The sequence below is a fragment of the Parasteatoda tepidariorum genome, chromosome 2 (assembly GCF_982258835.1).
Source record: "Parasteatoda tepidariorum strain Cologne lab strain chromosome 2, Ptep-v5.0, whole genome shotgun sequence".
Classification (NCBI taxonomy): domain Eukaryota; kingdom Metazoa; phylum Arthropoda; class Arachnida; order Araneae; family Theridiidae; genus Parasteatoda; species Parasteatoda tepidariorum.
The window spans coordinates 18,002,986-18,030,883 of record NC_141756.1 but is presented as its reverse complement, the minus strand read 5'-3'; the positions used below and the strand labels follow the sequence as shown (position 1 = coordinate 18,030,883).

At 30.0% G+C, this 27,898-nt stretch overlaps 1 protein-coding gene across 3 annotated transcripts; it reads left to right on the top strand.

Moving 5' to 3' along the window:
• The first annotated feature begins 114 nt into the window (after positions 1–114).
• LOC107454840 (mitochondrial basic amino acids transporter) lies at positions 115–27,898 on the top strand. Of its 3 annotated transcripts, none has more exons than XM_016072160.4 (5): positions 115–241; positions 18,399–18,617; positions 23,082–23,125; positions 24,288–24,371; positions 26,990–27,898. In XM_016072160.4, the coding sequence occupies exons 2-5, from the start codon at positions 18,584–18,586 to the stop codon at positions 27,761–27,763; spliced, it is 936 nt and encodes a 311-aa protein (XP_015927646.1). In that variant the 5' UTR covers positions 115–241; positions 18,399–18,583; the 3' UTR covers positions 27,764–27,898. The 3 variants fall into 3 exon arrangements, with proteins under 3 accessions (XP_015927646.1, XP_087013039.1, XP_015927648.1); XM_087156913.1 differs by having other exon boundaries at positions 24,274–24,371; XM_016072162.4 differs by lacking the exon at positions 115–241 and having other exon boundaries at positions 18,352–18,617; positions 24,274–24,371.

Sequence of the window (27,898 nt, the reverse complement as noted above, 5' to 3'; positions counted from 1 at the left end):
GTTATATTTAAAGAAATATGACCCAGGCTACTTAAATAGTGTTTTTTTCCTTCTTTTAAGAAGTATTTATGCTTATGGTTTCATAATCGATAAGAATCTATCGTCTGATATTATCATATTTACGTTGATAAGATGCTTCTAGATTTAACAGCGCGTCTATCAATGATCAATTGCCTCATCCACTTAGAACATTTTGGTGGCAACTTCGCTGTCCTTCAGGGATTCCTTCTTGCGTCCCTAGGTAAGTTTTTATTAAAGGATGATATTTATACCAAAATCCGCATTTTTGTCAGAAAAATTAATACCCAAGATATTTTTTGACTGCAAAATTTTGTTATGTTATTATAAATGATATTCTCCTCTGTTTGCTCCCCCTCTTTTTTGGAGGGGGAAGAATTGAACTTTTTCTTGACGGATGCATATTTTTCACGCTGCATTGAATGAGACTAATCTCGGGACACTTAGACTTAAAGTTTTTAACTAATAAGTGTCTTGCGTACTAAAAATACACATTTGTACTTGTGCCCATTACAAGGGAGACATTGTCTCCTAAATTCATCTCTCCGTTACTTCGAATGAGAATAGTTTAAATGCTCTTAGTATTTTTAAGTACAAAAAGAACTGTTTTTGACATATGTCCACGTTTCACTTGTTATTTTAGGGCTATATGAATATGTAAGATGTTACATGTTCATGAAAGTGTTAAGTTTCGATAAAATTTTTTACGTTGTACTGAATGAGATAAAATTTAAGTGGACAGGGTAAATAGTTTTGTAGTTATAAGGGTTTTCTTCCTAATAAGTGCTATTCAAAAATAGTACTTTTCATGAAGAAAAAAAACATTTCAACTTTTAAAATGTCAGTCTTTTTGATTTTTGTTTGGTTTCATTCAATTCTGCGGGAAAAAATGCAATCTTCATTCGCGTGCTAAAATAACAAATCACTTCATCAAATATACTCCCTTAAAAAGGAAAAGGAATCATAGCAAAGCTTTTTTCGAGGAAAAAAAATTAAAAAACCTAAGTATCAATTTTTCCGATGAAGAAGTCTAATTTTACTGGTCAGTGATAAAAAAAATATATGGGTTCGGTTACCAGCATTGTTTTGATTTTAAATATAGATAATAAGAATTTTGAACTAATTATTTAAAAACTATTATTTCAGTTCCAAGCTTCAAAGTTTAATTTTTTTAAAAATTGTTTTTAGTTACAAAAACTTTAAAACATTTATTTTTATTTCAATACTGAAGTCACCGTTTGGCTCCGTTACTATGACCAAACGTTTGGATTTATTAATTTAACGAAGTTCTTTGTTTTTCTGAAATGAACAATTTTTGGATGAAAAAACGATTTCAAGTATTACATCTTTCGAAAGAAATTTTTTTGCTTTTATATTTTTTCTGTCCCATTTTAAATCCCACTACATTATTTCGCTGCATCATTTTTGGACTATCTCATGGCCTAGAGTTCGTGCTATTACAATTAGACCTTAAATTCGCGCTTTTAGCTATCATCGTTCTTGCCATAGTTTGGTGCATTTTCAAGTAAAATTACTCATGAAATTTCTGGAGCTATCTCGGAAAATGTGTTTGTTCCTCAACTTTTAGGTGTAATAGTGTATTCAAAACCACAATTCTTAGGTGGTCCAAAATGTAGCGAAATAAAACATAACTGATTATTAAAAGAAAACCGTTGTACGAAAACTAACAACTACCCTTCTTTTGGAGTCTTTACTTATGATCCAATGTCTGAGAAATCGAGCATCATGGAAATGAAAGCATATTGTTCCCCGTGTCTTTGAAACGTGTGCTGTTACGAGTATGAGTATAGAGATATATTCTCGGAGTCCTACGTTTCCTTTTGTATGGAGTTAGTTGGTTCTGTTGCCATTTTAATGGATCGAGCATCATGCCAGAATTTTCTGGAATGTGAAGATATTAGCCGAATGGATTGGCCAGACCTGAATTCAATAGAGAATGTTTGGGGGCTATTTTGGCATACTAGTTGCTGCTTTGAATCATCATCCACGGTGCAAGACTACAAGAATTGGCTACAAGAACTGGAAGAAGATTTACCTGTGTCCCCATTTGGTGGCCCGACAACTTCATTTGGCAGCATGGAAAGTCGATGCCCCCAATGCATTGCGTCTTAACGTTACAGGGGACTATTTAAAAATTAATTTCACAAATTTTCCAAACGTAACCTAGATTTTTTGTTGTTGTTGCCGGAATTAGAGTGTCATTTCTTAAAATGGTGCCATACATATCATATTTAGGTTGTAAATTATTGCAAATCGGGAGTAGATAATCAAATCGTATGTACCAACTATGATTACAATTAGAGCTAAACATTATAAACTAGTTGTAGGAAATAAAAATATTGTTGTTAAGTTTCATATGTATTACTGATTTAAACTTATAGTTTGTTATCCATATTTTTGATAAATGTGATCATTATTCCTTTTAAACTTTGATAAGAATGATTACGATGATTTAATATTAGCACAAATTAAAACTTGAACCTTTCCCTTAAGAACCATTCACTAAAAAAAGTGAAATTTATTGGCTATTACGGCAGTTTTGCTCTAAAACAAAAGCGTGTTTTTTTCAATGATTTTTAGGATCGCGTAATAAGCAAACGCATGCATTGATTTTAATATTATTATGAACAGATTATATAATTAATGTGTGTATACTAAACTAAACTCAGTGACTCAACAGCCCATTGAGGGCCAATGCCTACTGTGCCCATTTCAGTTTTCTTGACCTTTGGGCTCTGGGGTGCAAGAGCAGATGTTTTGGTTGGGTAGTCAGATTTACGGGGAACCCCCAGTGTTTAGCCCCCAAGTATGCTTGGTACTCATTTTGTCGATCCACTGAAGGGATGAAAGGCTGAGTCAACCTTGCTCGGTCGGAGTATCGAACCAAGGACCTGTGGCACAACATCGCGAAGGGTTACCACTCATTCACCGGGCGTCGTATATGCAGTAAAGTCATATTATAAATTCTTGGACAAACTTAATTTTTTTACTTTTCTTGCGGAACTCACAATCAAGATACAAATTAAATGGTTCTTAAAAATTACTATAAATCCTCACACACTGGAAATTTTTAAGTGCTTTAACCAATAATAAAAAAGAAAAACAATTTTATTTCCGTGAGTCACGGAGTCAAAGAGAGAACTGATACCGAATCTAATATCATAAGTAAAATAGCCGACCAGCTAATCCGCCTATATCAGTGTTTCCCAAAGTGTGGTACGCGTACCCCCAGGGGTACAGGAGCAGTTTAGCGGGGGTACGCGTTCTTAAGCGAAATATCTTGCAACAAACGAAAATTTAAAAAAAAAAATATTTAAAAACAATGCTAGCCATGAAAATTTACGATTACGTATTTTTCTATTGGCTTTTTTTGCAGAGTTAACAGTTAATATTTAGTGGTGTCAACAGTCAGTTGTGATTTTTAACTTTATTCTCTACTCTAAATAAACATATTTGTCAAAAAATACGTTAATTTTTTTATTAGTGGTACACAGCGTTACGAAAAATTTTGAAAGGGTACACAAAAGTCATAAGTTTGGGAAACACTGGCCTATATGAACTAACCATATTTCCCATCACCTGCACGAATTCACGGTTTAATAGTACAAGAGACGGAATCGGCTATGCTACGTCAAGCAAATTACCGTCAAATTACCCCGATAATTACAAATTGGTAAAAGGAAATAGTTTTTACATTTTATATTTATCTCATAAAAAACACATGGTCCAAATTTTAACTTTCTAACTTCAAAGGGATAGGGGAATTATTAATGTAAATGAGTAAGGACATTTTAGAAATTTTTTAGCCTCATGAAAATTTATTCCTGAAAGAGAAGAAAGCTTAATTAGAGTAAAATGTAAACTAGATCACTGTAGAACAGGGTTTCTTAACCTGTGGTTTATGGACCCCTAAGGGGTCCATGAGTCATATTTTGGAGGTCCGCTGACTGCTCCTAATTTTTAAAATGTTTGGAAGCCTACCCATTGCTTGTGAAGTGAGCTATGGCAGCTATAATTCCATTTGCTACAGTGAATCTTTGCGAAGAGGGATTTTCCACACTTGTGACAATAAAATCAAAATATCAAAATCGATTGAATGTTGAACATGATATGCGCGTTGCTTTGTCGAATACCATCCCCCAATCCAATTTATTAATTAAGGAAAAGCAGCAGCAACCTTCACATTAAAAATTTAAATTTTAAAAATTTTGTATACTATTAAAATAATAAAATTAAATGTTTTTTAATAATTGATGTTTTTTGTTATAATTTTTTTCACAGGGGGTGGTCCGTGACTTCTTAAAAATTTTTAAAAGGGGTCCATTATACCAAAAAGGTTAAGAAAGACTGCTGTAGAATATTGAATCGAAATTTGTTAGGGGTTATAAGCCAATTCTCCTTCACGAAATAAAGATCATTGAACTGTAAGTCATTTTACACCAATAAGTATACAGGATGTTTCGTTATTACGTAAAAAATATGCGCATTGAAATTCCGATAATAATAATTCAATTAAAAAGGTGTTGTAACATTCTGGCCATTTTTCATTACAATTTTAGAAAAGGCGGTGTACAAAACATCAAATTTAATTTTTTTGTGTGTGTGTCAGTTAAGAAAGATTTAAGGTCGTGTTTTTTTCACACCCAGATGAATTCTGTGTAATTTAATGGTTAATGTACGCTATAAATAGGTGATCAAGTTACAAAGAGTTTATTTTTCGAAAATTGATCCATACTTAATTATAGAGATCAACTTGGTCAGTGGTAAACTTAATGTAGTTATCTTGATAGGTTTGATCATGAATCTTACGAATGGTCAACGAATCTGGCTAAAAATTGTTAGCAGTTTTATGATAATTATTTAATAATTACAAAAACCAGTTAAGTAAAGGTACATACTTATTTTTAAAAGCGCATTGGTTCTTAAAAACAATGACGTGCGAGAGAAATATATCTCGCTTTTCCACGCCCTCGAGACACAAATGACCCTTGATGATTTTAAAGATAAGCAATCATTTCATGTGTCTTACAACGAACCGATTTGTTTATTCGAGAAAAATCACGGTCTTCCTCTTATATCGTAATATTTTTTCTTTCTTTATCGAAACTGATGACAAGACATTTTAAAAGAGTTGCATTTCAGATTTCGTTGAGATTGTCGGAAAATATTAAGAAACAGCCCGTGACTTGAAGGTCACACATACATGAAAAGTATGCAAATTCAGTAACAGTGATAAAGGCAGGGAGTGATGCCTTAATTGGTTTTAATTTTTTTTGTGATCAAATTTTAACGCACTAGGATTCAATCCTTACGGTTTGAAGACCTTATGTTAAATTAGAGCAGAAGATATTTTAACTTACGAAATCAGTCAAACACGTACTTTCTCTGATCATTTTTTTCCCCGGCGGATTTTTATTCTCTACCCTCAAAATATGGAGGTAGCCGATGTCTGGAAAACAAAGTCCCAAGAGTTTAGTTGTTGTTGTTGTTGTCGTTGGTCATGAAGGCAAAAGGAATTGCGATTGTTCTTGTGTTCCAGTGGCGCCATCTATAACCAAGAATTCGACTTTTACCCCAGACGTACGTCACACCCGTTTTATAATGCAGGCCCATTCACTCATCCATTCGGTTAAAGTTTGAGCCCGAAGGGGCAAAAATTGGATACTAATTTTCTTTCTTGTTTATTTCACCATAAAGAAGTATTTATTCATTTTTATTTCTAACAATTCGACTGATTATATTCAAATTTTGACTTTGGTTTTTTAAAATTACATAGACTAAATCAGTTAAAAAAATTTTAAGCCACACAATTTAAATTTTTTTTGACCATTAGTAAATGAAATGATGAAATATAATAAATTAATATAAAGCTAATTTCTCACATTGAATCATCTTAGGAAAAATTAATTTTACAATTACGTGCTAAATTTTTTATTTAACTCATTAGTTCTGAAAATATAGTAAAATACGGAAGTGAAAAAAGAAGATGAAATTAACATGAAGGGCATGACTTCATTCTTGCCTAAACTACAAGGACAATATTTATCAAAATGAGGATAACCCTCTTATTTTAAGGATAAAAAACCCAAATCCGTCGAAGAAATGTTTATTTCAGTAAAATTATGTTTTGTGTCTTATTTGTAACTTTAAAAATCATTTGCACAAATTATTTGGAATATTTAAGGTTGGGAACTTTGAAATATAATCCTGAAACTGTATATAAAATTATTTACATTCGAGAAAAATAATTTTCTTCCAATAATGAATTTTGTTAAAAACTTAGGAAAACTTTTCCCCCCCGATATTATAAAGCACCTACAGAATTAATTTACAAACAAACCTTACCATATTTACAAACCAGACCAGACCAGACCTTATTTACAAACAAAAATAATAAAAAAATTTTTTCATTCGTTAAAAATGTTATTAACTACATTTAAAATTTCGAGTTTACATCTTCGCCTTTTTGCTCTGGCTTAAAATGATTGAGAAACAGACATTTAAAAAAAAAAAGGCAAACACATCAGTATCTTCTTCTGTTTTAAAATAGCTTTTCATTACATCTTCCATGCTATCCTCTATTTTCCCTTTTTTAGAGGCTGGTTAACTGTAATATTGACTGATTCCTCAGTAGTGGTGGTCATAGACATGTCTGTGTCATTAAATGACACATGCGTGCCAAATCTCTGAGTGCCACAGTCATTTTTTTCCTGTGGTAGAGCCATCACTTCCTCCATTACCGCCACAGAAGCTGTTGTTAAATTACTTTTCAATCTTAAGTGAGAAAAAAAAGCAATAATTAAACATTTATAGCATTACAAATTTTTGTAACCATTTGTAGACAAAGATTGTTGAAGATGAAATACTCTGTAGTTAACTATCCCTAACTTATCCGTTTAATATTTTTACTAACACTTAAAAATTTTAAATATTTAGTTGCATGCTTGATTAAATTTGTTTAAATAATGTTGAATACAAAATGATATATTAATGTTTAATACACCTACGTTTAATGCATACGCTTAATACATACATACATACATGAGCCGCGATGGCTCAGGAGATAAAGCGTTCGCCTTCCAATGAAGCGTACCGGGTTTGAATCCCAGTCGATACGAATTCCGCATCCGACTTGCACCGACCACATTGCTGACGGAAAATATCCTCAGTGGTAGACGGATCGTGGGTTAGAGTCCCCTTGCCGTTAGGTTAACCATGGGAGGTTCTCGTGGTCTTGTTCCCCATATAACGCAAATACGAGTTAGCTCCACCAAAAAGTCCTCCACGAAGGCAAATTTCTCCCAATACTTGATCCAGGAGTTCCCTTGTTTTCTGGATAGGGTTCAAAATTACAAGGTTACGGAGTTGAACATTAGTATTTGTGAACCTATAAAATTAGGTTGGCTGTTCAACGACGGTTATAAAATATAATACATACATACATACATACTAACGTTTAATATTATTAACACATATTACTAACGTTTAATACATACGTATGATTTCACAAATTTTAAAAATTGTAGACATTAGACATAGACTGTTGAAAAAAATTTACAGTGCTTATTAGTTTTGCAGGAGCAAACATTGCTAACCAGACTTTATCATCAATAATCTTTTTATTGTTAGAACTTTTCTGTTAACTATTAATAAATAAAAGATACCAAAAATATAATTAAATTAAATTATAAACGCGTATCGTATTCAGTTGTATTACTTTTGGCAAATTTATAGTTTTTATCAGTGAACTGAACAATTTACAAGTATACTTAAAACGGAACCTATTAAATATTAAAACCTTTTAAAAATTAAAAAAGTTTTTAAATTAGACAAGAAAATTACACTACTGTATTACATTTTAGAACCTATATTAAATTTGAAATGTATCAATCATTTTTTGGTCAAATGGTCTCTAAAAGAAACAAATTACAAATATTTTTATAGTAAGACTTGGTGAGATACCATTTTTTAAATTTTTTTTTATTGAACTTACCTGTCATTTGTTTTGATGTATGGCAATACAAACTCCAGATAGGGGCTCAGATAAAATGGATTTCTTTGCTTAGCTGCAGAACCACTTGGTTTATTGCTGCAACTGAGTTGTTTCCTATAAACTTCCTCTGATATTTCTCCATTTACTTCTGCAATCATCTTCTAGTTTCAAAGGAAAAATAGGTGGGTTATTTCCGAAATTTAACACACCAAAAAATTACTTAAATTAGTTTAGTTTAAATTAAAATTTGAATTTCTGCTTGATAAGGTGTTTCACATTTTTTCCACCTGTAGTTAATTCAATCACACTCAATAAGCACTTAAATTTTAAAATATGGCGATAAAAGTTTTTTTAAATTTATATTTCAAAAAGCCTTTTTGATATTAGTCATTACATGAGCTTTGCTAATACTATTATGATATCCTATAAGAAAATAATAACTCCAAATTTATTTGATCAATTAGTAAAAGAATACAAAATATTAAATTCTAAATTGACAAAACTGTCTTTGAAAGAAACGCGCTTAAAAGCAGCAGAATTTTCAAAAGAATGAATAATTGAAGCAATAAAGAAAACAATGGAAATAAAAATTTTTTGATCAACAGCTCAGATTAGCCATGTTGTGGTCGAGTCCTTGCGTGTGAAAATCGTATAACTAGATCAAAAGTTATTAAGGTGTACAATACAGATATCTATATCAGGAATATTAAAATAATGAAAAAGACAAACTTTTTAATTATTTGATCCTTGTTTTATTATTTAAGTTGCATTTAATGTTTATATGCATACATCATGGAACAATTATTTGTTAACCTGTGTGGAACTTTTGCAAGTAATTCCGCCTGATAAGTTCCTTTGGTAATGCAACACACTTATTTATTTTCATTTCTTCTTAAGTTTCTTCAACTGAATTACGTATTGCGCATTATTGCAGATCTAAAATTACGGTATTTATACATTTTAACTTCTTTCTCATTTAAATTCTGTAAAAGAGAAAAATTCTGTAAATTCTTTCTCTTTTAAATGATCATGAACCACGTACTATAGTGATTACGGATGGTTTTAAATTAGGAAAACTTTTTCGTCAGAGTAAAATAAGTCTTTAAAAGGAAAAAAAAAGTTTAATTATAAACTACGACGAAAGAATAAGCATGTGCTATTTAAATGAAACTAAAGCTTTTGGTTCATGATCATTCAGATATTACATTAGTAATATGGTTCTAGAAAGCAATTAAAAGTAGGCAATGAAAGGTTTATTAAAGTTTTTGAAATCAGCCTTTTTAATAATAAATTTAAGTTAGACATTTTTTTTTCCATTTCGTATTTAGAAATTTATTTTTGAAGAATTAGAATGAGCCCTTCATTATATCTGGGCTTCATTCTCATTCTTAATTTTTTGAATAAATTAGAATCTGGATTAATTTTTGCCCCATAGTATAAAACCTACTTTCTGACCTTAGGTACTACAATATCTATATAGCAGTCTGTGTCTAATAGTACGAAACATATAGTTTTTGTCCGTTGTCGCAAAATCTATGCCTAGTCTTCGTCTAAAGGTATACAATCAGCATAAAGATATATAATCTATGTAAAATCTTTAAAGGATATTTATTAATAACTCCATATTTGTTAATAACTTTTTGCACTGGGATTACTTTCGATAGTTAAAACAGTGGCTTTAAAATCTACAAAATAGAGCTCAGCGTGTATTCCCTTTCCTTGGGACGATTAAATATTAATTTTAATAACTCCTCATTATACCAGGACATCAACCATCCTAAAATTTTCAAACGAATAAGGATCTGGATAATCTTGCCCGAGGGTGTATAACTTGTATATATCATTTGATTAAAAATCTATTGATAGTATTTTTCCATTAATACAAAACTTGCAGATAGTCTGCATTCGACGGTGCAAATTCTGAGTAGTGTTTGTCTAGTAATCTAAGTAAAATGTTTTAAGGATTTAAGCTCTTTCTTTGAAAATAACTTTTCGCTCCAAAAGTAGTTGCAACAGTTAATTAAAAATGGTTAAAATCAACGAAAATTTAAGAAAGTATAACTGGATGTTTAATCCTGGAGTTCCCTCGTCTTCTGGATTGGGTTCAAAATGACAAGGCTACTGCGTTGAACATTGGTAGCTTTAAACTCAAAATTGGGTCGGCTGTTCAAAGACTGTTATAAAATAAAATAACCCATCTTTATACACTTGGCATTTCTCTTTCAAAATTTTTAAATGAATTAGATACTGGATAATCTTTGCCTGATGGTACTAAATCTGCAGCAGTCTTTTTCCCCGATGGTACGGGAACTTAAAGATAATTTTTGTTCGATGGTATATCACTTCTATAATAGTCTTTGCCGAATGGCATAAAATCTGTATAGTATTTGTCGGGTAATTTTTTTAAATTTATTTTTTATTATTTATTTTTTTTTCCTTGGGAGGGGGAGAATGAATTTTTTGTGCAATAATTTTTATCCAAAATCAGACAACTACAATGCGCATGTTATAGGAAATCTATAACGTGTCTTTATCTGATGCTACAAAATCTAGAAGTCTTTGTTTGATGATCTGAAATCTAGATAGTCGTTGTCTGGTAGTCTATATTAAATTCGTTGGTACAAAATTTGAATAATCTTCATCTTATGATAAAAAATCTAGATAGTCTTTGTCCTGTAGTTTGCATTAAATTTTCAAAGGATTTACTTCTTTTTTTTAAAGGATTAATTTAATTTTTCACAGCGGACACACTCTCAGTGGTTAATTAAATGTCTGCAACCACTCAAAATTTGCAAGAGAAAATTCAGTAATTGCTCCCTTTCTGTACAATTTCTAGGGGTAGAGCCGTGATGGCTCAGGGGATAGAGTGTTCGCCTTCCAATGAGGTGAACCGCATTCGATTCCCAGTCGATACGAATTCCGCATCCGGCTTGCACCGACCACAGTGCTGACGTTAAATAACCTCAGTGGTAAACGGATCATGGGTTAGAGTCCCCTTGCCATCAGGCAAACCGTGGGAGGTTCTCCATGTAACGCAAATGCGGGTTAGCTACATCGAAAAGTCCTCTACGAAAGCAAATTTCCCCCAATACTCGATCCAGGAGTTCCCTTGTCTTCTGAATTGGGTTCAAAATTTCAAGGCTACGGAGTTGAACATTACTAGTCATAAACCCATAAAAATTGGTTCGGTTGTTTAACGACGGTTATAAAATTATAAAAAAGTATAAAATATCTAGGGGAAAGGTCGAGATAGCCTGGTTGGTAGAGCACTGGGCCCATGTCCAAGAGTTCGTGGGTTTGATCTCCGCGCCGAAGTGTAGTAAATAGAAACTAATGCATGCTAAATCTGTCCTAAATCTGTCGAGTCACAAAGTCCTCTCTGTTCCCAAAAGAAATCAATACCCCTGTGGGTACTGATCCAGAAGTTTCCTTGTCTTCAGGATTGGTTCAAAATTACAAGGCTACGAAGTTGAACATTGGTAGTCGTAAATCCAAAATTGGGTCGGCTCTTCAACGACGGATATAAAATTAAATATCTAGGGGTAACCAAATATTTGGGTGTAACAATGCTGACATTTAGAGTGATGAATTCATGGTCTTGAGGATTCATCTTTCGAGCACAAAGCGTTAATAATTACCGTTTCGCTTAAGGAGAATTGTTTTTTTTTTAAATTTAATTTATGGAGTCGTTGTTGAAACAAAAAATAATAACGGAAAATATGAAACAAAATTAGGAATATTTATGTACCAGTGTATTCGAGAGAATAACGTATACGCATGCCTATAGCATTTTAAAATAGATAAAATAAATTTTAAATAAATCTAATAAACAATGCGCTTGAGATACGAGTTGGTAATGTAAACAATTTTAAGTGTACATGAGCAAAAAAGGCGCTTTTCCTATAATTTTCCAGTCAATCAACAATATTATGAAACTAATTAAATAAATCTAGTTTGAACTTCATACATTGTCTGAACTAAATCTAGTTTGAACTAAAGTACATTGGCTATTTACTAAATTCTTTAAAAAAAATTTACATCATAAAACGAAATACTTCATCTAAACAATTGTATAACACCTCTGTACAACACCTCATTATCAGATAATACCCCCATTATTGTATATCACCATTATTGTATTATTCTCAGATAATAGACCAGACATAACAGAATGTTTATTGTAGTTGTCTATTGGTATAAAAACATAATTTTTAAAAAGCATCCTTTTAAGAACTATAACTGCAATTCGTTACCACCAACTTACCTTTGAAATTCTCAGACTTGTTTCTACAAACTTGATTTAAATTTACAATAATTTGTATATTTGTTCTTAAAAACCGACAGTTTACGAGAAAAAAAAACCTATTTTAGTCCAAAATTATCTCGAAACGCAATGGCTCTTTCAACATTTGTTTTCTTTCTTCTATAATATGCAACGCCAAATAAAATTTAATGATGCGCAAAACATGACACTTGCTTCATTCTTTCTCTTTTTTGGGATCATACTTCACATCGATATATTTATAAACTACGCAGCTAAAAAAAGGAGTTAAAAGAGCGTTGAACGTCACAAATTGCTCGCAAACTTAGTTCGAAGTTCTATCAAGATTATTCCATTTATTCTAATTATACATCACGAAGAGCCGTTATGAACGTGAATGGCCAGAAAGGTTTTTATAAACTTTCTAAGATTAAAGTAATGTTTTTCTGGAGTTTGAATCACGCGAAGATCAAGGACATTGGTCTTATGATCCTCATAACTATAGTTACTTACATGTTGATGAAACATTTTTCATTGATTCACTTTCATTGATTTTTGTATATTTAAACTCTAGATATAGAATAAATGCTTCGTTGTTATGCAGCTTTTTACTGCGTTTTTATTAATCTTGTAACTACGTTTTAGAGAAGGGGATCTCACATGCGAAACTCAAATTTCTACTGTATGTCTAAAGATTCAATCGTTTCCTGTCCGTTACATTCAGAATTGGTAGCCATAGCGTTGATGAAGGAAATTTTTCGTTAATCAAACTAGTTTCGTTAATCTAACTAGAACACTTAAGTCTTAACTGGAGCTCTGTGTTGGATAAGCGGTTAAAAACGGAATCGTGGCAAACAGAACTTCGCACTAAAGAATTTATTATTATTATTTCACATTGCTAAAATGCTCAAATTTCAAAAGAAATCGGTACCCGATGGCAACATAAGTTACAATTGCTTTCTAATTGATAAAAATTTGATTTTTAGCTAATTGCAATTTCGATATATCTCCCGCATAAACTAAGAACCCAATAAATAAATAATTAAGTAAATAAAAAGAAGAAAATTATGAAATAAAAAGTTTTGAGAACTATGTTTTTCAAATAGACTAAAAAGAAGAAAAATAACAATAGTCTACTTTTATTTAATTCTTTTCGCTTAAAAAATTCGTTATTTCAAATGATCTGAATAAAATGAATAAATTGAACTGTACTGAAAATAGTTTTACACCAAAGAGTAAATTTTTTCGTTATAATTTAGTTTTCTATTTTCAAAGAAGAAATGTAGTAATTAATCTTAAAGTTTACGGAATCCTTACAATTTTTTCTTAAATTTTACAGTAAGCAACAACATTAGGCAAAAACATGTTGAATCAAACCAATGTAATAAAGATTTTTCCTGTAATGAAAATGTACTATAAACGCTGAACTCGTTGAAATTTGGAGGGTCTTATTTTCCAGAAATCTATTATTTTTGAAAATAAAATTTTTCAAATAACAATGAAAAACCATAAAAAGCATTAAATTTAATATAAAGTGTACATTAAAGGCAATATAAAGTTTTAAATTAAATAATATGAATCCATATAGTCATTTAAATGCTAACATTAATTTTTTCTTGAGATAATTTTAATTTCTCCGGTGAGTGGTACCTTCACAATTTCGATACATAAACTATTTCGGTATTTTTCTTTATTAAGAATATTTTTTTATTGATTTCATAACTAACATCAGAAATTTTTTCAAGAATTATGAAAGGTCCAGCAGAAGTAGGGGTGAGTTTCCAAGTATTAGAGTATTTAAAAATCTTCATACATTACCATATCGTTGGGAGAAATTTTATATTAGTGAATCATGGTAGATTTTTTTTTCATGATTGTTTTGTTTTATAAACAGCAATTTTTCCAGCCTCTTCCCTTAGGGGATAAATTTCTTCTGATGAAGGGTGTGTAAATGGGATAGTGCCAAACATTAATTAATTAAATTGAGGGAAATTTAGTTACTGAGTGTGGAATCAAATTATATTCTTCAGTTACTTCTTTTAATTCTTTGGGCTGAGGAATTTGTTTTTTGTAAGAATCATTAATTTTGTATTTTAAGCGCGTTACAATAGTTTGTCCAAATTGTTCAACTTTCCCATTATTTTCAGATATATGGGCTGCAGTTAATAATTGTTCGAATTTTTCGATGTTCAGGAAATTTTTTAAAATGAGAAGAAATAAATTCTGCGCCTTGATATCTCAGAATTCTTTCAGGAGTTTGAATTTAAAAAAATGGCAAAAAAAGTTTATGTAAATTTCTGTTATTATATATTTTGATGGAAAAGGCCATATATATCGAGTGATCTGATCGATTATTAAAGTTAAATATTTATTAGAAGAATCATAATAATTAAAATCACCTAAGCTATCTATTGCAATTATTTCATAAGGCTGACAACTGGTGACAGTGCCTGAAGTAGCCCGAATAATTTTTCTTTTAGGCTTTTTATTTATTTGACAAGCATGCAATGTTTGTTAAAATTTGTAATAAAGGTAATGTTTTCCCTATAATAAACAGAAACAAGTAGATTTAATTGATTTTTGAATCCCAGGATGACTGAATTTTTCATGAGTAATTTTAAATAATTTATGTCTAAAGGAGAATTTGGTTAAATTATCATTTTGTTGGACCATTACCATTTTGTGGACAATTACCATTTTGCTGGATTTCATCGAATTACAACAGATATGAAAAATAGTTTCCACAATTTATTTCAATATTGTTATTGCTATTATTATTAACTTGTTCAGGAATGTCCATAGAGAGCATATCAGCTTCTAAGTTGTGGTGCCTTTTGTGTGTCATAATCATACATACTTAATTGTAAAGACCAACCATCGGAACACTCTTCCTTTTAAAATTTTTTACGTTTTTTAGCCAAACTAATACCACACGATCTTTATACATGATGAATTTATCGCCAAATAAATAGCGATGAAATTTATTTAGTGCATCAGCAATAGCAAGACATTTCAATTCGGTGATAATTTTTTCATAGTCTCTCAAAGAACGAGAAAGAAATGCTATTGGATGCAGACACCTGAAACAAATGACTGTTTCAAAAATGCTCCAACATCATATTGGCAAGCAACAGGTTTAAGTTAATAGTAAGTAACTCAACTTAAGCCTTTATGTTAGATGGACCATAAATAGCTTAAATTAATTTATATGTACTGATATGTACAGAATAAAATTGTGCATAATAATCAATCATTAAATAAATAAATAACTTTGCATCCAAGCATATTACAATCATACATAAACTTGGTATTAGGTTAATATTTGCTTTCCCTTTTTACAGTATTAGCAGTTAAAAAGAATTTCTGGTAACACTTCAATGCCCTGGCATTCATAAGCTAGGAAAATAACAGCCAGGATAATGACAAATTCGCCATTTTATAGCATATAACTTTATTTTAATTTAATATTTTGGCCGAAGACGTTTAAATTCTGCAGAAAACAACAGTATTTCTTAAAATGACTCAGATAAATCTATGTAGTTTTTGTTATTAATGATTTTAAGAAGCCAGGAAAATGACAGCATAAAAACCTACTCCCCTTGAAAAAATTTTTGAAATAGATTTTGAGCCAGAAAATTGGTTCTTTATTCATGCAACTAGACATGTTCATATAGGAGGGTATCTAATCAATCTATTAACATAAGATATTGATTCTTGGAGCAATCTATTTGGTTATAAATCACTAAATAAAAGTAGCCAGGAAAATGACAGATTTTCGTGGGACAAACAAATTATTGACAGAAAAAATTATACAATACCCTCTGCGTACATTCTAGAAATGCTTACACAGGATAGGATAAAAGACAATTAGATTTTGAAAAATGTATAGGAAGTTTTGAAGTTAGTTATTATTGGAAGTATTGTTTGGGACATGCCAGGAAAATGACATTTTGATATTCAATTAAATTTTTAAGTATACAAAACAGTCAATGCTAGTGCAAAGTCATTTTAAAATGCTAACAGCAATGCTATTTATTAATTTTAATTAAAAAAAATTTCTTTTAGAATTATAGCACTAGATCTTGGAGTAAGGGACAGTGAATTGTCATGTTTCGTGAGAATCACCCTTATTCATAATTATTTTGCGATTTTTACTACTCTTTAAAGGATATCAAAATCTAAAAATAATAACAATAATAAAATATTAAATTTAAGAGAAAGAGAGTCCCAATATTTCAATTGATAACTACTTTATAACTTTAACCGCAATACTTGCGTAACAAAAATTTAATTTTAACTATTTTAATAATAATAAATTTTTGCCTCTGAATATATTATTTAAAAATGCTATAACATATTTATAAATATCAAAAATACTTTTGAAGGTGAAATAAACTTCTCAATTTTTATAATATATAATCTCAATTTTAATAATGCATATTATTGAATGAAGAGAGAAAAAAAATTCAAAAATAACTTGTAGTAAATTTTAGAAACTATTTCCAAAAACGTAAAACCCACATGAAAATAAAGAAAACCGTTAATCATCAATATAATTATTCATTGATATAAATATTTAGTAAATCTTTGTTAAAAATACATCCATGGATAACGAAATAAAACTTAATATCAAGCACAATTATAACACAGTTTATGAAATAAAAACACTGAAATTATTTTGAAAATTTAAAAACGTATAAAAATTATGCTAAAAGAAATTTATCTTTCAGGCAAAAACATTGAGTAAAATACATGAAGTATTATTATCGGGAAAGACATACTATTTTACTAGATTAAAAGCTTCATTCGCCTCAAAAATATACAAATGGGTAACAACAGACATGTTTCAAGCACTTAAAAACAGGTGCCCATTTTCAAGACTTGTCAGACGTGAATACGAAGAAACAAAAGTGATTTGAAGTTTTATTTCCTTTAATTACTTTTTTCCCCAAGTTTCGAGACAATTATTTTGGTTTCGTCGGGAAGGGAAAGAAATTTTAAATGGTAATAAAAAATATTTTGGTTAAATTTTGCATGAAAATTTTAGGAATCAGTTGTAGCATGTATGACAAAAAAGTTCCGTTTAAAATTTGAGTAAAACGGTCGAAATTGCGATAGATGATAAACTTACTGAGGCGATAACATGATGATAAACTCTACTCGTAGAGGTCTGAAAAATAAAATAAAATTTGCTTTTCTCAATTAGGCATATAGCTTTATCAGGGAAGTTACGCTTTCTAGTCATTCAGAAAGTGAGAGAAGACATTCTATATTTAGTAGAGTTTTGAGAGAAGACATTCTATATTTTAGGATAAAAATTATGATAAATTCTGCTAGTAAAGTGTAAGAAATGATTAAAACTTACATGGTAATCTGGCTCCAGTAAACATTTGAATGCTCTAGCTTGTCAAAATTTAGATTTCAAGATTCTGCCAATTATGGAGCAAGACATTTTTAATATTAAAAAAATAAATATTTTGGATAAAAAAAACCCAGTTAAATAACACAAACTTACCAGATTTGCCTGCTCTTATGTTTTTAGTTAAATTTAAGTAATGAATTTTCAAAGAAATGCAGGAATTATTATTTCTGGGACCTATAGCGTAAATTGTTATTTAGTAAAAAGCATTCCCGCTTGTTATGGGGATCATGTAGGTTCATAATCAACGACATGATTGTGGCAACATGGTTAGCATTGTGTTTCCCCCTTACTTCCTAGACCAGCTGAATTGTTGTTTAGATATCCTTTTTTCAGGAAAATAATCTAAACACAATTTGACTCTATATTTCATGTTACTCTTGTATTTTTTGCTGTATTACATTTTAATTACGTAAGTGTTATATGAAAAAAAAAACATTTTATCAAGGAAGTTGATGTAGCTGTTATCAATTTCATTCCTTTGCATTAACTATATAATATCAGATGTTGTGATAGAGAACAAATTTCATGGTCAGCCTATTGACCGCAAATTTGGGAACAGTTTTCTGTTTATCTCAAAGAAACACGTGCTCCACTCGTGGACAATCCATAATCGCGATTTATATTCTCAAGTTTTTCACAATCTCACTTACTACTCGCTTGATGTTCTTTACGTTCCTTTTCAGTTCTGGACAGTCCTTCAACTCTTTGTAAAAATTCCTCGATGTATCTGTATATGAGTGTGTGTTTCAATAGTTTGTGCGGATGCTGGATTGGAAGCTCTAACGGACTCATCATTTTTATGCTCGAATTGTCAAATCGTAGGTGATTATTATTATTATTTTAAATCGAGGGAATCAAAAGTATCAACATGGCCCTGGACTTTTATGCTGGATGTCTTGGAGGTAAGTTTCATTTACTTTGCATCAGGTAAAAATTCGCAGATTAATTTTACCTGCTTGTTGTGTGAATGCTATAAAATGCGAATGCTTAGTTCTTTTTATATTATATGTCACTTTATGTGGATAATCAGTTATCAACTTTGGTTCCCGAATAACTTGTTTTGAATAACTTGATCTGAATAACTTGTACTGAATAACCGTTCATGAATAAACTCAATTGATAAATAAACTTGAGAGATAAAATTTAATTGTCTAAAATTAATAACGCACGTACTCTAAACATAATCTTTTAGATTAATTTAATTAATATCTAGATTAAGTACAATTATCAGAAATGGCTTATTTGATGGGGATGAGGGTGGTTAACTGTTAAGTGATCTGCCGTTAGTTTCAACTGTGAATGCACAATGAATAAAAAAATTTTTTGTTCATATTATTTATAAGCATTGTGAATTTAATAGTGAACACTTAATTTTTTTTTTTGGAATTATGCTCTAAATTATGAGCAATACAAAAGATATAAAAGGGTGAAACATAAGAGATTCTCAAAGAACTAAAGGGCGGTCCTCACGAAACACAGTATATTTTAATTTATTATAAAAAAATTTTTGTTAAAAAAATCTATATTTATTTCAAATTTTTTTTTGAATACACAAAGCTAGGTGTCATTGTTAATAGTTAAAAAAAGTTATGATTCAATATTAAAATTTTGATCAACATTTCGAAAATTACTTAATTCGCATAAGATTTCAAAATATTAATTATTTACTTATAAATTTTAATCGAATAAATTTGAATTATCTTGAATATGAAAGGAAATAGAATTCATTCAATATATATGTCAATCAATACTATTTTATTTAAATTAACTCATTTTGTAAGTTTTGCTGCAACTTTTTAAAAAAAGACGTGCAAAATATCTTTCATTCACTTTTTAGTAACAACAGTTATAATAAGAAAAAATATTTTACAGAGTGAATTGTAAAAATAATAAAAGAAATATAAGGAAAAAAATTTAAAATATAAAAATTTATAGTAACATAAAATGTTTTTTAAATAAAAAATACAGAATGAGCTAAACATATATTACAATCAAAGAAATTCTATAATAAACAAATATATAGTGGTTGAATCAACCTTAAATTTTAAACAGATTTTGTACAGATATGAAGTCTAATCTCGTGAATGAAGTCTAAATCTTGTATTACAAATCAATTTAGAAAAAAAAATATTTTAATTATGAGTCATGTAACTAATAAGCTAAAAATAAGCGAAGTACGTTTAATATTACTAAAATTATAAACTCATTAATCATATTGACAATAATGATTTTTGATCATAGTATTTCAATAAATAATTTTTACAGAAGATTATAATGGGGAAAAATGTTTAAAACAACGTTTTTCCACTTGGAATATTAAAAATAGGTATATACTTCTAGTAAATCATACTAATGCATGTACTTAAATAATGAAAGAAAAGTATTAATAAATATAATATTGTTACTAACAGTTTATTGTTAATTGTAATTTAAAATAAGCAATAAATTCCAGTTTTTTGTTGGAAACTTTTAAAAATAATTTTTATAAGAAAACAAGTCGTAATTTAAAAGCCTGTAGTATAGATTTTATTTTACCAAGATAAGATAACAAATTGAAAAGAATTTTTCCCACAATTCAGAAGTACGAAAACTCTGGTTTATCATTAACTATACATATTATTATCAGTTAAAGTGATTCTTAATGATTGTCTTTTAGCTATCTTATCTTACAATTAGTCAAACACGAATGCCCGAACCTTATTGAGTGCGTAAATATTTAACATTCATTCACGTGTCAAAAAGTAAATACTGAAACTTAATATAAATACTTAATACTTAAATAAAAACTATAAAGCTGCTATAATAAATTTGATAAAGTTTAACAAAGTTTTTAAGAAATGTTTAAAATCTTGAAAATTAAAATTCGACTGCTAAGATTCAAAAACTACATTTGAGTGAATAAGATCAAATGAGAAATATTCTTAAATGATGAGTTTGTGACATAAATAGGGATTTTGTTAAGTCTTCAGAGGTTAACATGGAAGGGGGGGGGTTGCGTAATTGAAATTTAACTCCAGGATACTATTAACAGTTTCAGGGCAACTAAATTAGTTTTTAGGATTGACGTGTGTAGAGAAATATTTAGCTTATTTTCGATTTTTTTTTTACTTAGCTTATCTAGTATGTCATGATTCTCCTTTCCCAATCTGTTTATCTGATTGATTTTTGATAATTTAGAAACATGCTTAACATTTGTTTAAGGAAAAAAAAAGAAATATTTGGCTCATAGCTTTAACTCTTTCAGCAGGTAACTAAAAAAAAACTTATCATTTCGTCATAATATTTTTTATGTTCATAATCAAGAACAGTTGAGGAATTTGTTGAATTTTCTAACTAATGAATGGAAAAACAGTTTGGTTCGAATCGAAACGCTTGTTTGCTCCTGTGTCCTTTAAATAAATTTAAAAATGAACAAAAAACTGAAATCAACATCTTTGAAGGCATGTTTTAAATTTAATTACTAACTACAATTTACCCAATAAAGCAGTGGATCTCGGAACGTGCATCGCATAGCCCTGAGAAACCTCGTGTGTTCAAAGTAAATGGTCTTATATATATATTGTTAGGATGCTTGACAAAAATGAAATAAATTATGCACTCACAGTAGGGATAGTAAATTAATTGTAAAACAAGGAAAAAGAGAAAACAAATAAACGCCATCGTAACCTGGGCAATCGCAATTTAAGCAGGCGGTTTCAGTTGAGGAAGGCTTAAACCCATTTGATTGCTATTTGAAATTTGGAAGTGTTCGTTTCCAACCATTTATGTCTTCTCTAGTATTCAAAGAAATTTGTTGTTTTAGTTTTATACAACCTCCTTCCTTAATTGTAATTGACCAGATTTCTGTATCATTTTTTGTTTTTCCTAGCTTTTCTATTCGTGGGTATGTTTTTTTCTCTTTTTTTTCTTACAGGAATTCTAAAAGTGCATACTAAGGGTGGTCATATATCACTGTGAATGTTTATAGAAATTATATACTTGATTTGCTGATTTCGTGCTATTCCAAATCGACATATCAGATTTATTCATTTCATACAGATTTTGTAACACTGTAGTTGTCTCGTTAATACTTTTTATTTTATTTTATACATTATTATGTGCACTATAATGTTCCAGTTTCATCAAATTCTATGTGTATCACTTTTTGAGTTATAGTCATTTTCATGATTTTTCTTTAATTTACGATAATCAGAAAAGTAAGAATTAGATACATAGCGCATCTTCATCCCGATAGGGCATCACCATTTGAAAAAGTCAGAGAAGTATTGCAATAAAGAATAGGCGCAGTTTTTATAATGTTATTATTTTTATCATCATAGAGAAATCTCCAGAGGAAGGCATCGGCTCACATTGGGCTGTCTGGCCAACTGTGATGATGATGATTATTATTTTTATCTCTCTATATATAAAAAAATTTTAAATGGCTGTCAACAGTCGACCCGTCTTTTTTTTAAATGTTCCTCTTAACATTCTACTTCGCTTTATTGCGAAATAAATATGAAACTTGAAACTAAGCTGTATAGAAGAGTTTACATGAATTAAAATGGAATAAAAAATAAACATTCAAACAAATAGAATTCGAGATTTATTAACTGTTCGAGAATTATTAACTGTTGAACTTGAGTGATAAAATACCATGCAGGCTGCTCTACAGACAGTAGGAATGCAACTATAGGGTTAAATTTTGGCATACTAAAAGGATGATAATAACTTTTCTTTTTTAGCTAAACATAACAAAAATAAACTAACATTTTTAACAAAAAAAAAAGCTTTACTCTTTACTATCTCTCCATCGTTTTAGTCATTTTTCTCCAGGTTAAAAGATTTTCAAATTGCATTGCAATTTTAAATGTTAACTCAAGGAATACCTACTTTTAGACAGAGGCTAATTTAAATAATTCATGAATTGACTCATGAATTAGGTAAGAAAGGAATTTTTAAAAGAACCAGAATGAAATCTGACGGGGTGTGCTACTTTATATAATTGAATGTAGTTTTTAATATCTAATTGCATTTATTATGTATTTCAAAATGATTTAGAAAGATATCGTTTAAGTATGGTAAATTATTAACATTCTACGTCGAAAGTAAATAAATATTTGTTTTGCAAGTTACATGACTGACTTATTTTTATTTCATTTTTTTTCTGGATATAACTTAAAACAATGTAAATCTCTTTAAAATACTAAAAGAAACTGGACAAAATAAAAATGATGTCTTCCTAAAATTAACTTATGTGTTCCGATTATATATATATATTTTTTTAAATCTTTATATTTAAACTTTCTATTCTTGGTGACCAGCTTGGTCACCTTTTAAAGTTATTGCCTTTTCATATTTTAGTAAAATATCATCTTACTTTTCAGGTTGTGCTGGAGTATTAGTTGGACACCCATTCGACACTGTTAAGGTAATTTTATATCCGATACATTTTGACGCTTTTAAATAATTAAGTTCTCCAAAAAAATATGAACTTAGCTTAACATTTCTACAATTTTAGCAACAATTGTAATTTGACGAAAGCACAGAACACATTTAAATTCTCCGTTGATGGGTATTTTGAATATCATTCACCCATTGTGAGTAATTAGATATGACGCTAAAATTTGGATAGCCGAAGACAACCATAAACGATTTTTCCCACAGTTATCAGCCTGAATACCATCTTTTTCATGATTGTTTGACATTTTTGGCTGAATATGGCAAAATGGCAATTAAATAAATTGTTATTTAACCATTTTTTTTCCGGAAATTTCTAGCAGTGTATGCAACATTTTATGATTAAATATTTAGCTATCATTTTACAATTATTAAACTGTAACTAAATTTTATACTGACTTCTATAATAAATTTTATACGAAGCAGTGTCCAGTCAATGTATGTAGTTTAAATAATAAATGCAAAACTGCAATTCAAAACTACTTAATAATATTAAGAATTAACTTATTTGACAGTCACTAAATAATAGCTTCAGCAAAAACTAATTAGCGACGAGGTTTTAGAGTATTCTAAAATAGAACAAGAATTTTAAAAACAAGTTAAAAAATGATGGTAACTAATCGGAATGATAAGGTTTAAATTTTATCGCAATAAAATCAGAAACTGAATCTGTGTAATAATAAAATATGTGTAACTGAATAAAAATTTAAGATATTTTTTATTGAATAATTTTTAATGTTGTTATTACAATTTGTTAAAAGTCAAGAAACATAAGTTCGCGAGCAGGTCGTCGGGCTACCGAAGCGGGGGTGCCATCCCCTCCGCAGAGGATCAAAATTGTGATGGCATGTCTTCGGATCATCCTCCGGGATGTTTCCCAGACCGTCGCCAATAGCCCATTGTGCAGCTCTAGTGCGACGTAAATTAACAACAACAACAAGAAACATAAGGCGATTACTAAGAACGCGATGAAATGAGCGACTTGGCGGAAGTAGCAATAAAAATAAAATTGAGCGAAATATCTTTCTTTATTATCTATGTTTATTTGATATATATTATTTATTTATTATTTATTTATTATGTATGTCTCATAGAATATTCATTATATCAGCTAGGTAGTTTAAATTTTTCAGGTCCGGCTTCAAACGCAGGACAGCAAGAACAAAATTTATCGAGGAACTTTCCATTGCATATCAACTATTATCAAACAGGAATCCGTAAGTATACACATTCATCTCTTAAAGGTGTATTCCCATTTTCTACGCATAAAAGTTTGAGAAAATGTATATATTCGCATATATTGATGGTGTTTTCTACACTAGGGAACGCTGCAGGCTCGGTACCGCTTAAATTTTCGGGTTACTGTTTCCGTTGTACTTTAAAGCCATTTGGCATCATCATCATTGTGTTTTGAGATTCTTGCAAACAATGTATTTGATTACTTATTACTTGTGTTTACAATGCTAACAATACTTGTGTTTACAATGTTAAAAGTGCTAACACTAACGTAAGATGGTGCGCAGCTTGCAACAAGAACAAACAGTAATAAACTTATGGAAAGAGGCCAAATCAAGACTGCCAAAAAAGCGAGTTATTCAAAATCTAGCAAATTAACCTAGGCATAGAAAGAGTTCAACTTTAATTAATAGATGTCATAAAACAGAGAAACATGCAAGAAAAAAAATTTTTTTTTTTCGAATTTGAATTTTTTTAAATTTTTTTTTTTGAAAATGATATTATGTGATTTTAATTGAAAACAGCGAAATTTCTGTCTATACATTTTAAAAATCGAAATAACCACAAAAACTATAAAACTTAGAAACTTGCAATTATACAGGTGTTTAGAAAAACACCGTCTTACACAAATTTTGTAATTGAAAAAATATGTATTCCGTAGAAATAGAACTATACTTTTTGATAAAAATAATTTTCACAAAATTCCACATTAAACTAATTTTTACGAAATTCCGCAAACAGGATACCATGTAGCAAGAAATTCTGGTTTTTTCCAAAGAAATTTTATATCTTTATATAAATATGTGTCAGTCTCCCAAATTCACATATTAGCATAAAACAAAAGTTTGAGACTAGCTTATTCTTACAAAGTTTTCGATATTGAGCACTGAATTTAGATCATAATAATCATTGTTAAGACCCAATCTGATCTAATCCTGTGACATCAAAATAGTTTTATTTTCCGGAAAACGCTCCTATTTATCTAAATTTCTTTTTCCTGTATTACGGACCTTTCACTATAAAAAATTATATTGCGGTGCAAACTGTTTTTCTTATTTGATATTGAGAAAATTTTTTGACGAAAATGTTTGACCATGGCTTTACAAAAAAAATGTCCACACACAGTACAAATGTAAAAGTTAAAAAAGAAAAAAACTTTAAATAGAATTCAAAAATTTATTTTAGGAAAAATCTTCATATCGATGTCCCATTTTGCTTTGTTCCAAAGTCAAATACATAAACTACTTTTTTTTTTCGTTGAGTAAAAGAAAAAATGTGAAATCTTTATTACTCAGAAATTAACAAATAAATTTGCTCTTTCCCTTTCTGTAATAATTAGTATTTTTGAGGAATGGCTAAAAATAGGTTCTCTTTTAGCAGAATTCTTCTGTTCAAAACAAAATAATTATAAATACTCTATTTTTTGTAAGGCGTTTAACAATATGCTCTCTTTTTTTGGAGATTTTCCTCTTTGTTGTTGGTCTTAATAAAAATGTAAGTTTTAATTTGTTTTAAAATTTTAAATAAGAAAAACGAAACAAGGATTAAATTTTGATTTTATTTTAGAAAATGCCAAACAGAAGAGCTAATCGTTAAAAGCCGCTGGTTTGGAAAACTGGGAACAAAAATAATTGTCCCCCTCTCCTTGTATACGGCTTTGACTAAATCACATTTAAATTACATTGTCATAAATAAATAGTCAAAAAAATATAAATGTCTGCTACTTATTCAATGAAATTCTAGTATTTCTAAATTTCCCATAGATTAATAATGTGTGTATCCGATTTTACCCCACTAGTGGGGTAAAGCCGCTTTATTTTACAAATTCTTTGCAATAAAAAAGTACTACATCATGGATTTTTTAGGAATGATACACAACTAAACATTATATATCTTGAATAAATCTGACAGTGTCTAGGTCGAACAGTTTAGCTCCAAAAGATCCTCGAATCTTAGGTATTTTGTCTTACCCCACTTTCCCCTATATTGGCATCACAGGGATCCAATTTTTGAGGGAGATGAAATTAAAATATACAGTCAAAATCATGTTCGAAATTTCACGCACATAAAAAAAAATTATAAATCTATTTAATATCTGCAAAAGTATTAATTATTTTCTTGTTTTTAACTTTGATAAATTGAAACTCATGAAAAAAATTTTTTTCCTCAGAAATACTGAGAGGGAGTTTTAGCGGTTACTAATAATTGAAGGGGACCCACCGTCTCCCCCGCCAACGTGCTATAAGTGCGTCGTGAACAGTTGCGAAACGAAGTAATATAGTTTAGTGCCGAGGAATAAGGTACATGAAAAGATCTCTTCTCTTACACCAATGAAGCAAATTCCATGTCAAAATTTTTCGCCCACATTGTATGAACTGCTTTTATCACGGGAAATTCCGATTAGACGCAGATTTTAAATATTCCGAAAAGGGGTCAATGTGAGGTCTTGAAATGAAATTGTTGAAAACAGACATGTAGATTGTATATCTGTATTTAAATTAATTTTGCAATGAAATTTCCCTGCATTTAAATTTGTTTAATTTTTATATTGAAAATATACTAAACATTGATTAAAGCTAATTCTGGGTTTTTCTTACAGTATCAGGGTTTATATAAAGGGATGTCTTCACCCATGGCTGGACTGGCCGCGGTCAATGCTATTGTTTTTGGAGTGTATGGAAACTTAGTCAGAGCCTCAACATCAGATAATCTTCTTTTAAATCAATTTTTGGCTGGAAGTACTGCCGGTGTTGTGCAAAGTCTTGTGACAAGTCCAATGGAGCTTGCTAAAACTAGAATGCAACTTCAGGGGCAAGAGAACCGTCTCGTTCGGACAGCCTACTGGACAAGAAACAGTGTGACATATAAAAATCCAGTGGATTGCTTAGTGAAAGCATTCAAGATGGAAGGCACTCGTGGTCTTTACAGAGGATTGTGGTGCACCATTCTCAGAGATGCTCCAGGATTCGGAGTATACTTTTCAAGCTATGAGTACCTAACTAGTAAAGTGACCAAGGGGAATACTCTATCTTTACTATCTGTTGGCGGGTTAGCTGGCGTTATTTCTTGGATAGTCATATATCCTTTCGATGTGATCAAATCTCGTTTGCAAGTTGATGGAATGGATGGTAAACCGAGAAAGTACAATAATTTATTCGACTGTGTGCGAAAGAGTTATAAAGAAGAAGGACTACAAGTGTTCACAAGAGGACTGAATTCCACAATAATTCGTGCTTTTCCCACGAATGCTGCCACCTTTGCTGTGTTCACTTGGGTGTTCATGATTTTCGAATCTCCTTCTGCCCCAAAAATAAGTGTGGAACAAGCAAAAGGTGTTTTAATGCTAGAAAAAGAAATGCAAAATTACGCCTAGTGCAACGTTCTGAACACACCTTCGAGATTCGGTTTTGTATATATATAGCGTGACTTATGTGTTATAGATGATATAATGTAAACTACTTTTGTACATATATTTATATTAAAGCTTTTATTTTACTTTTGCTTGCAA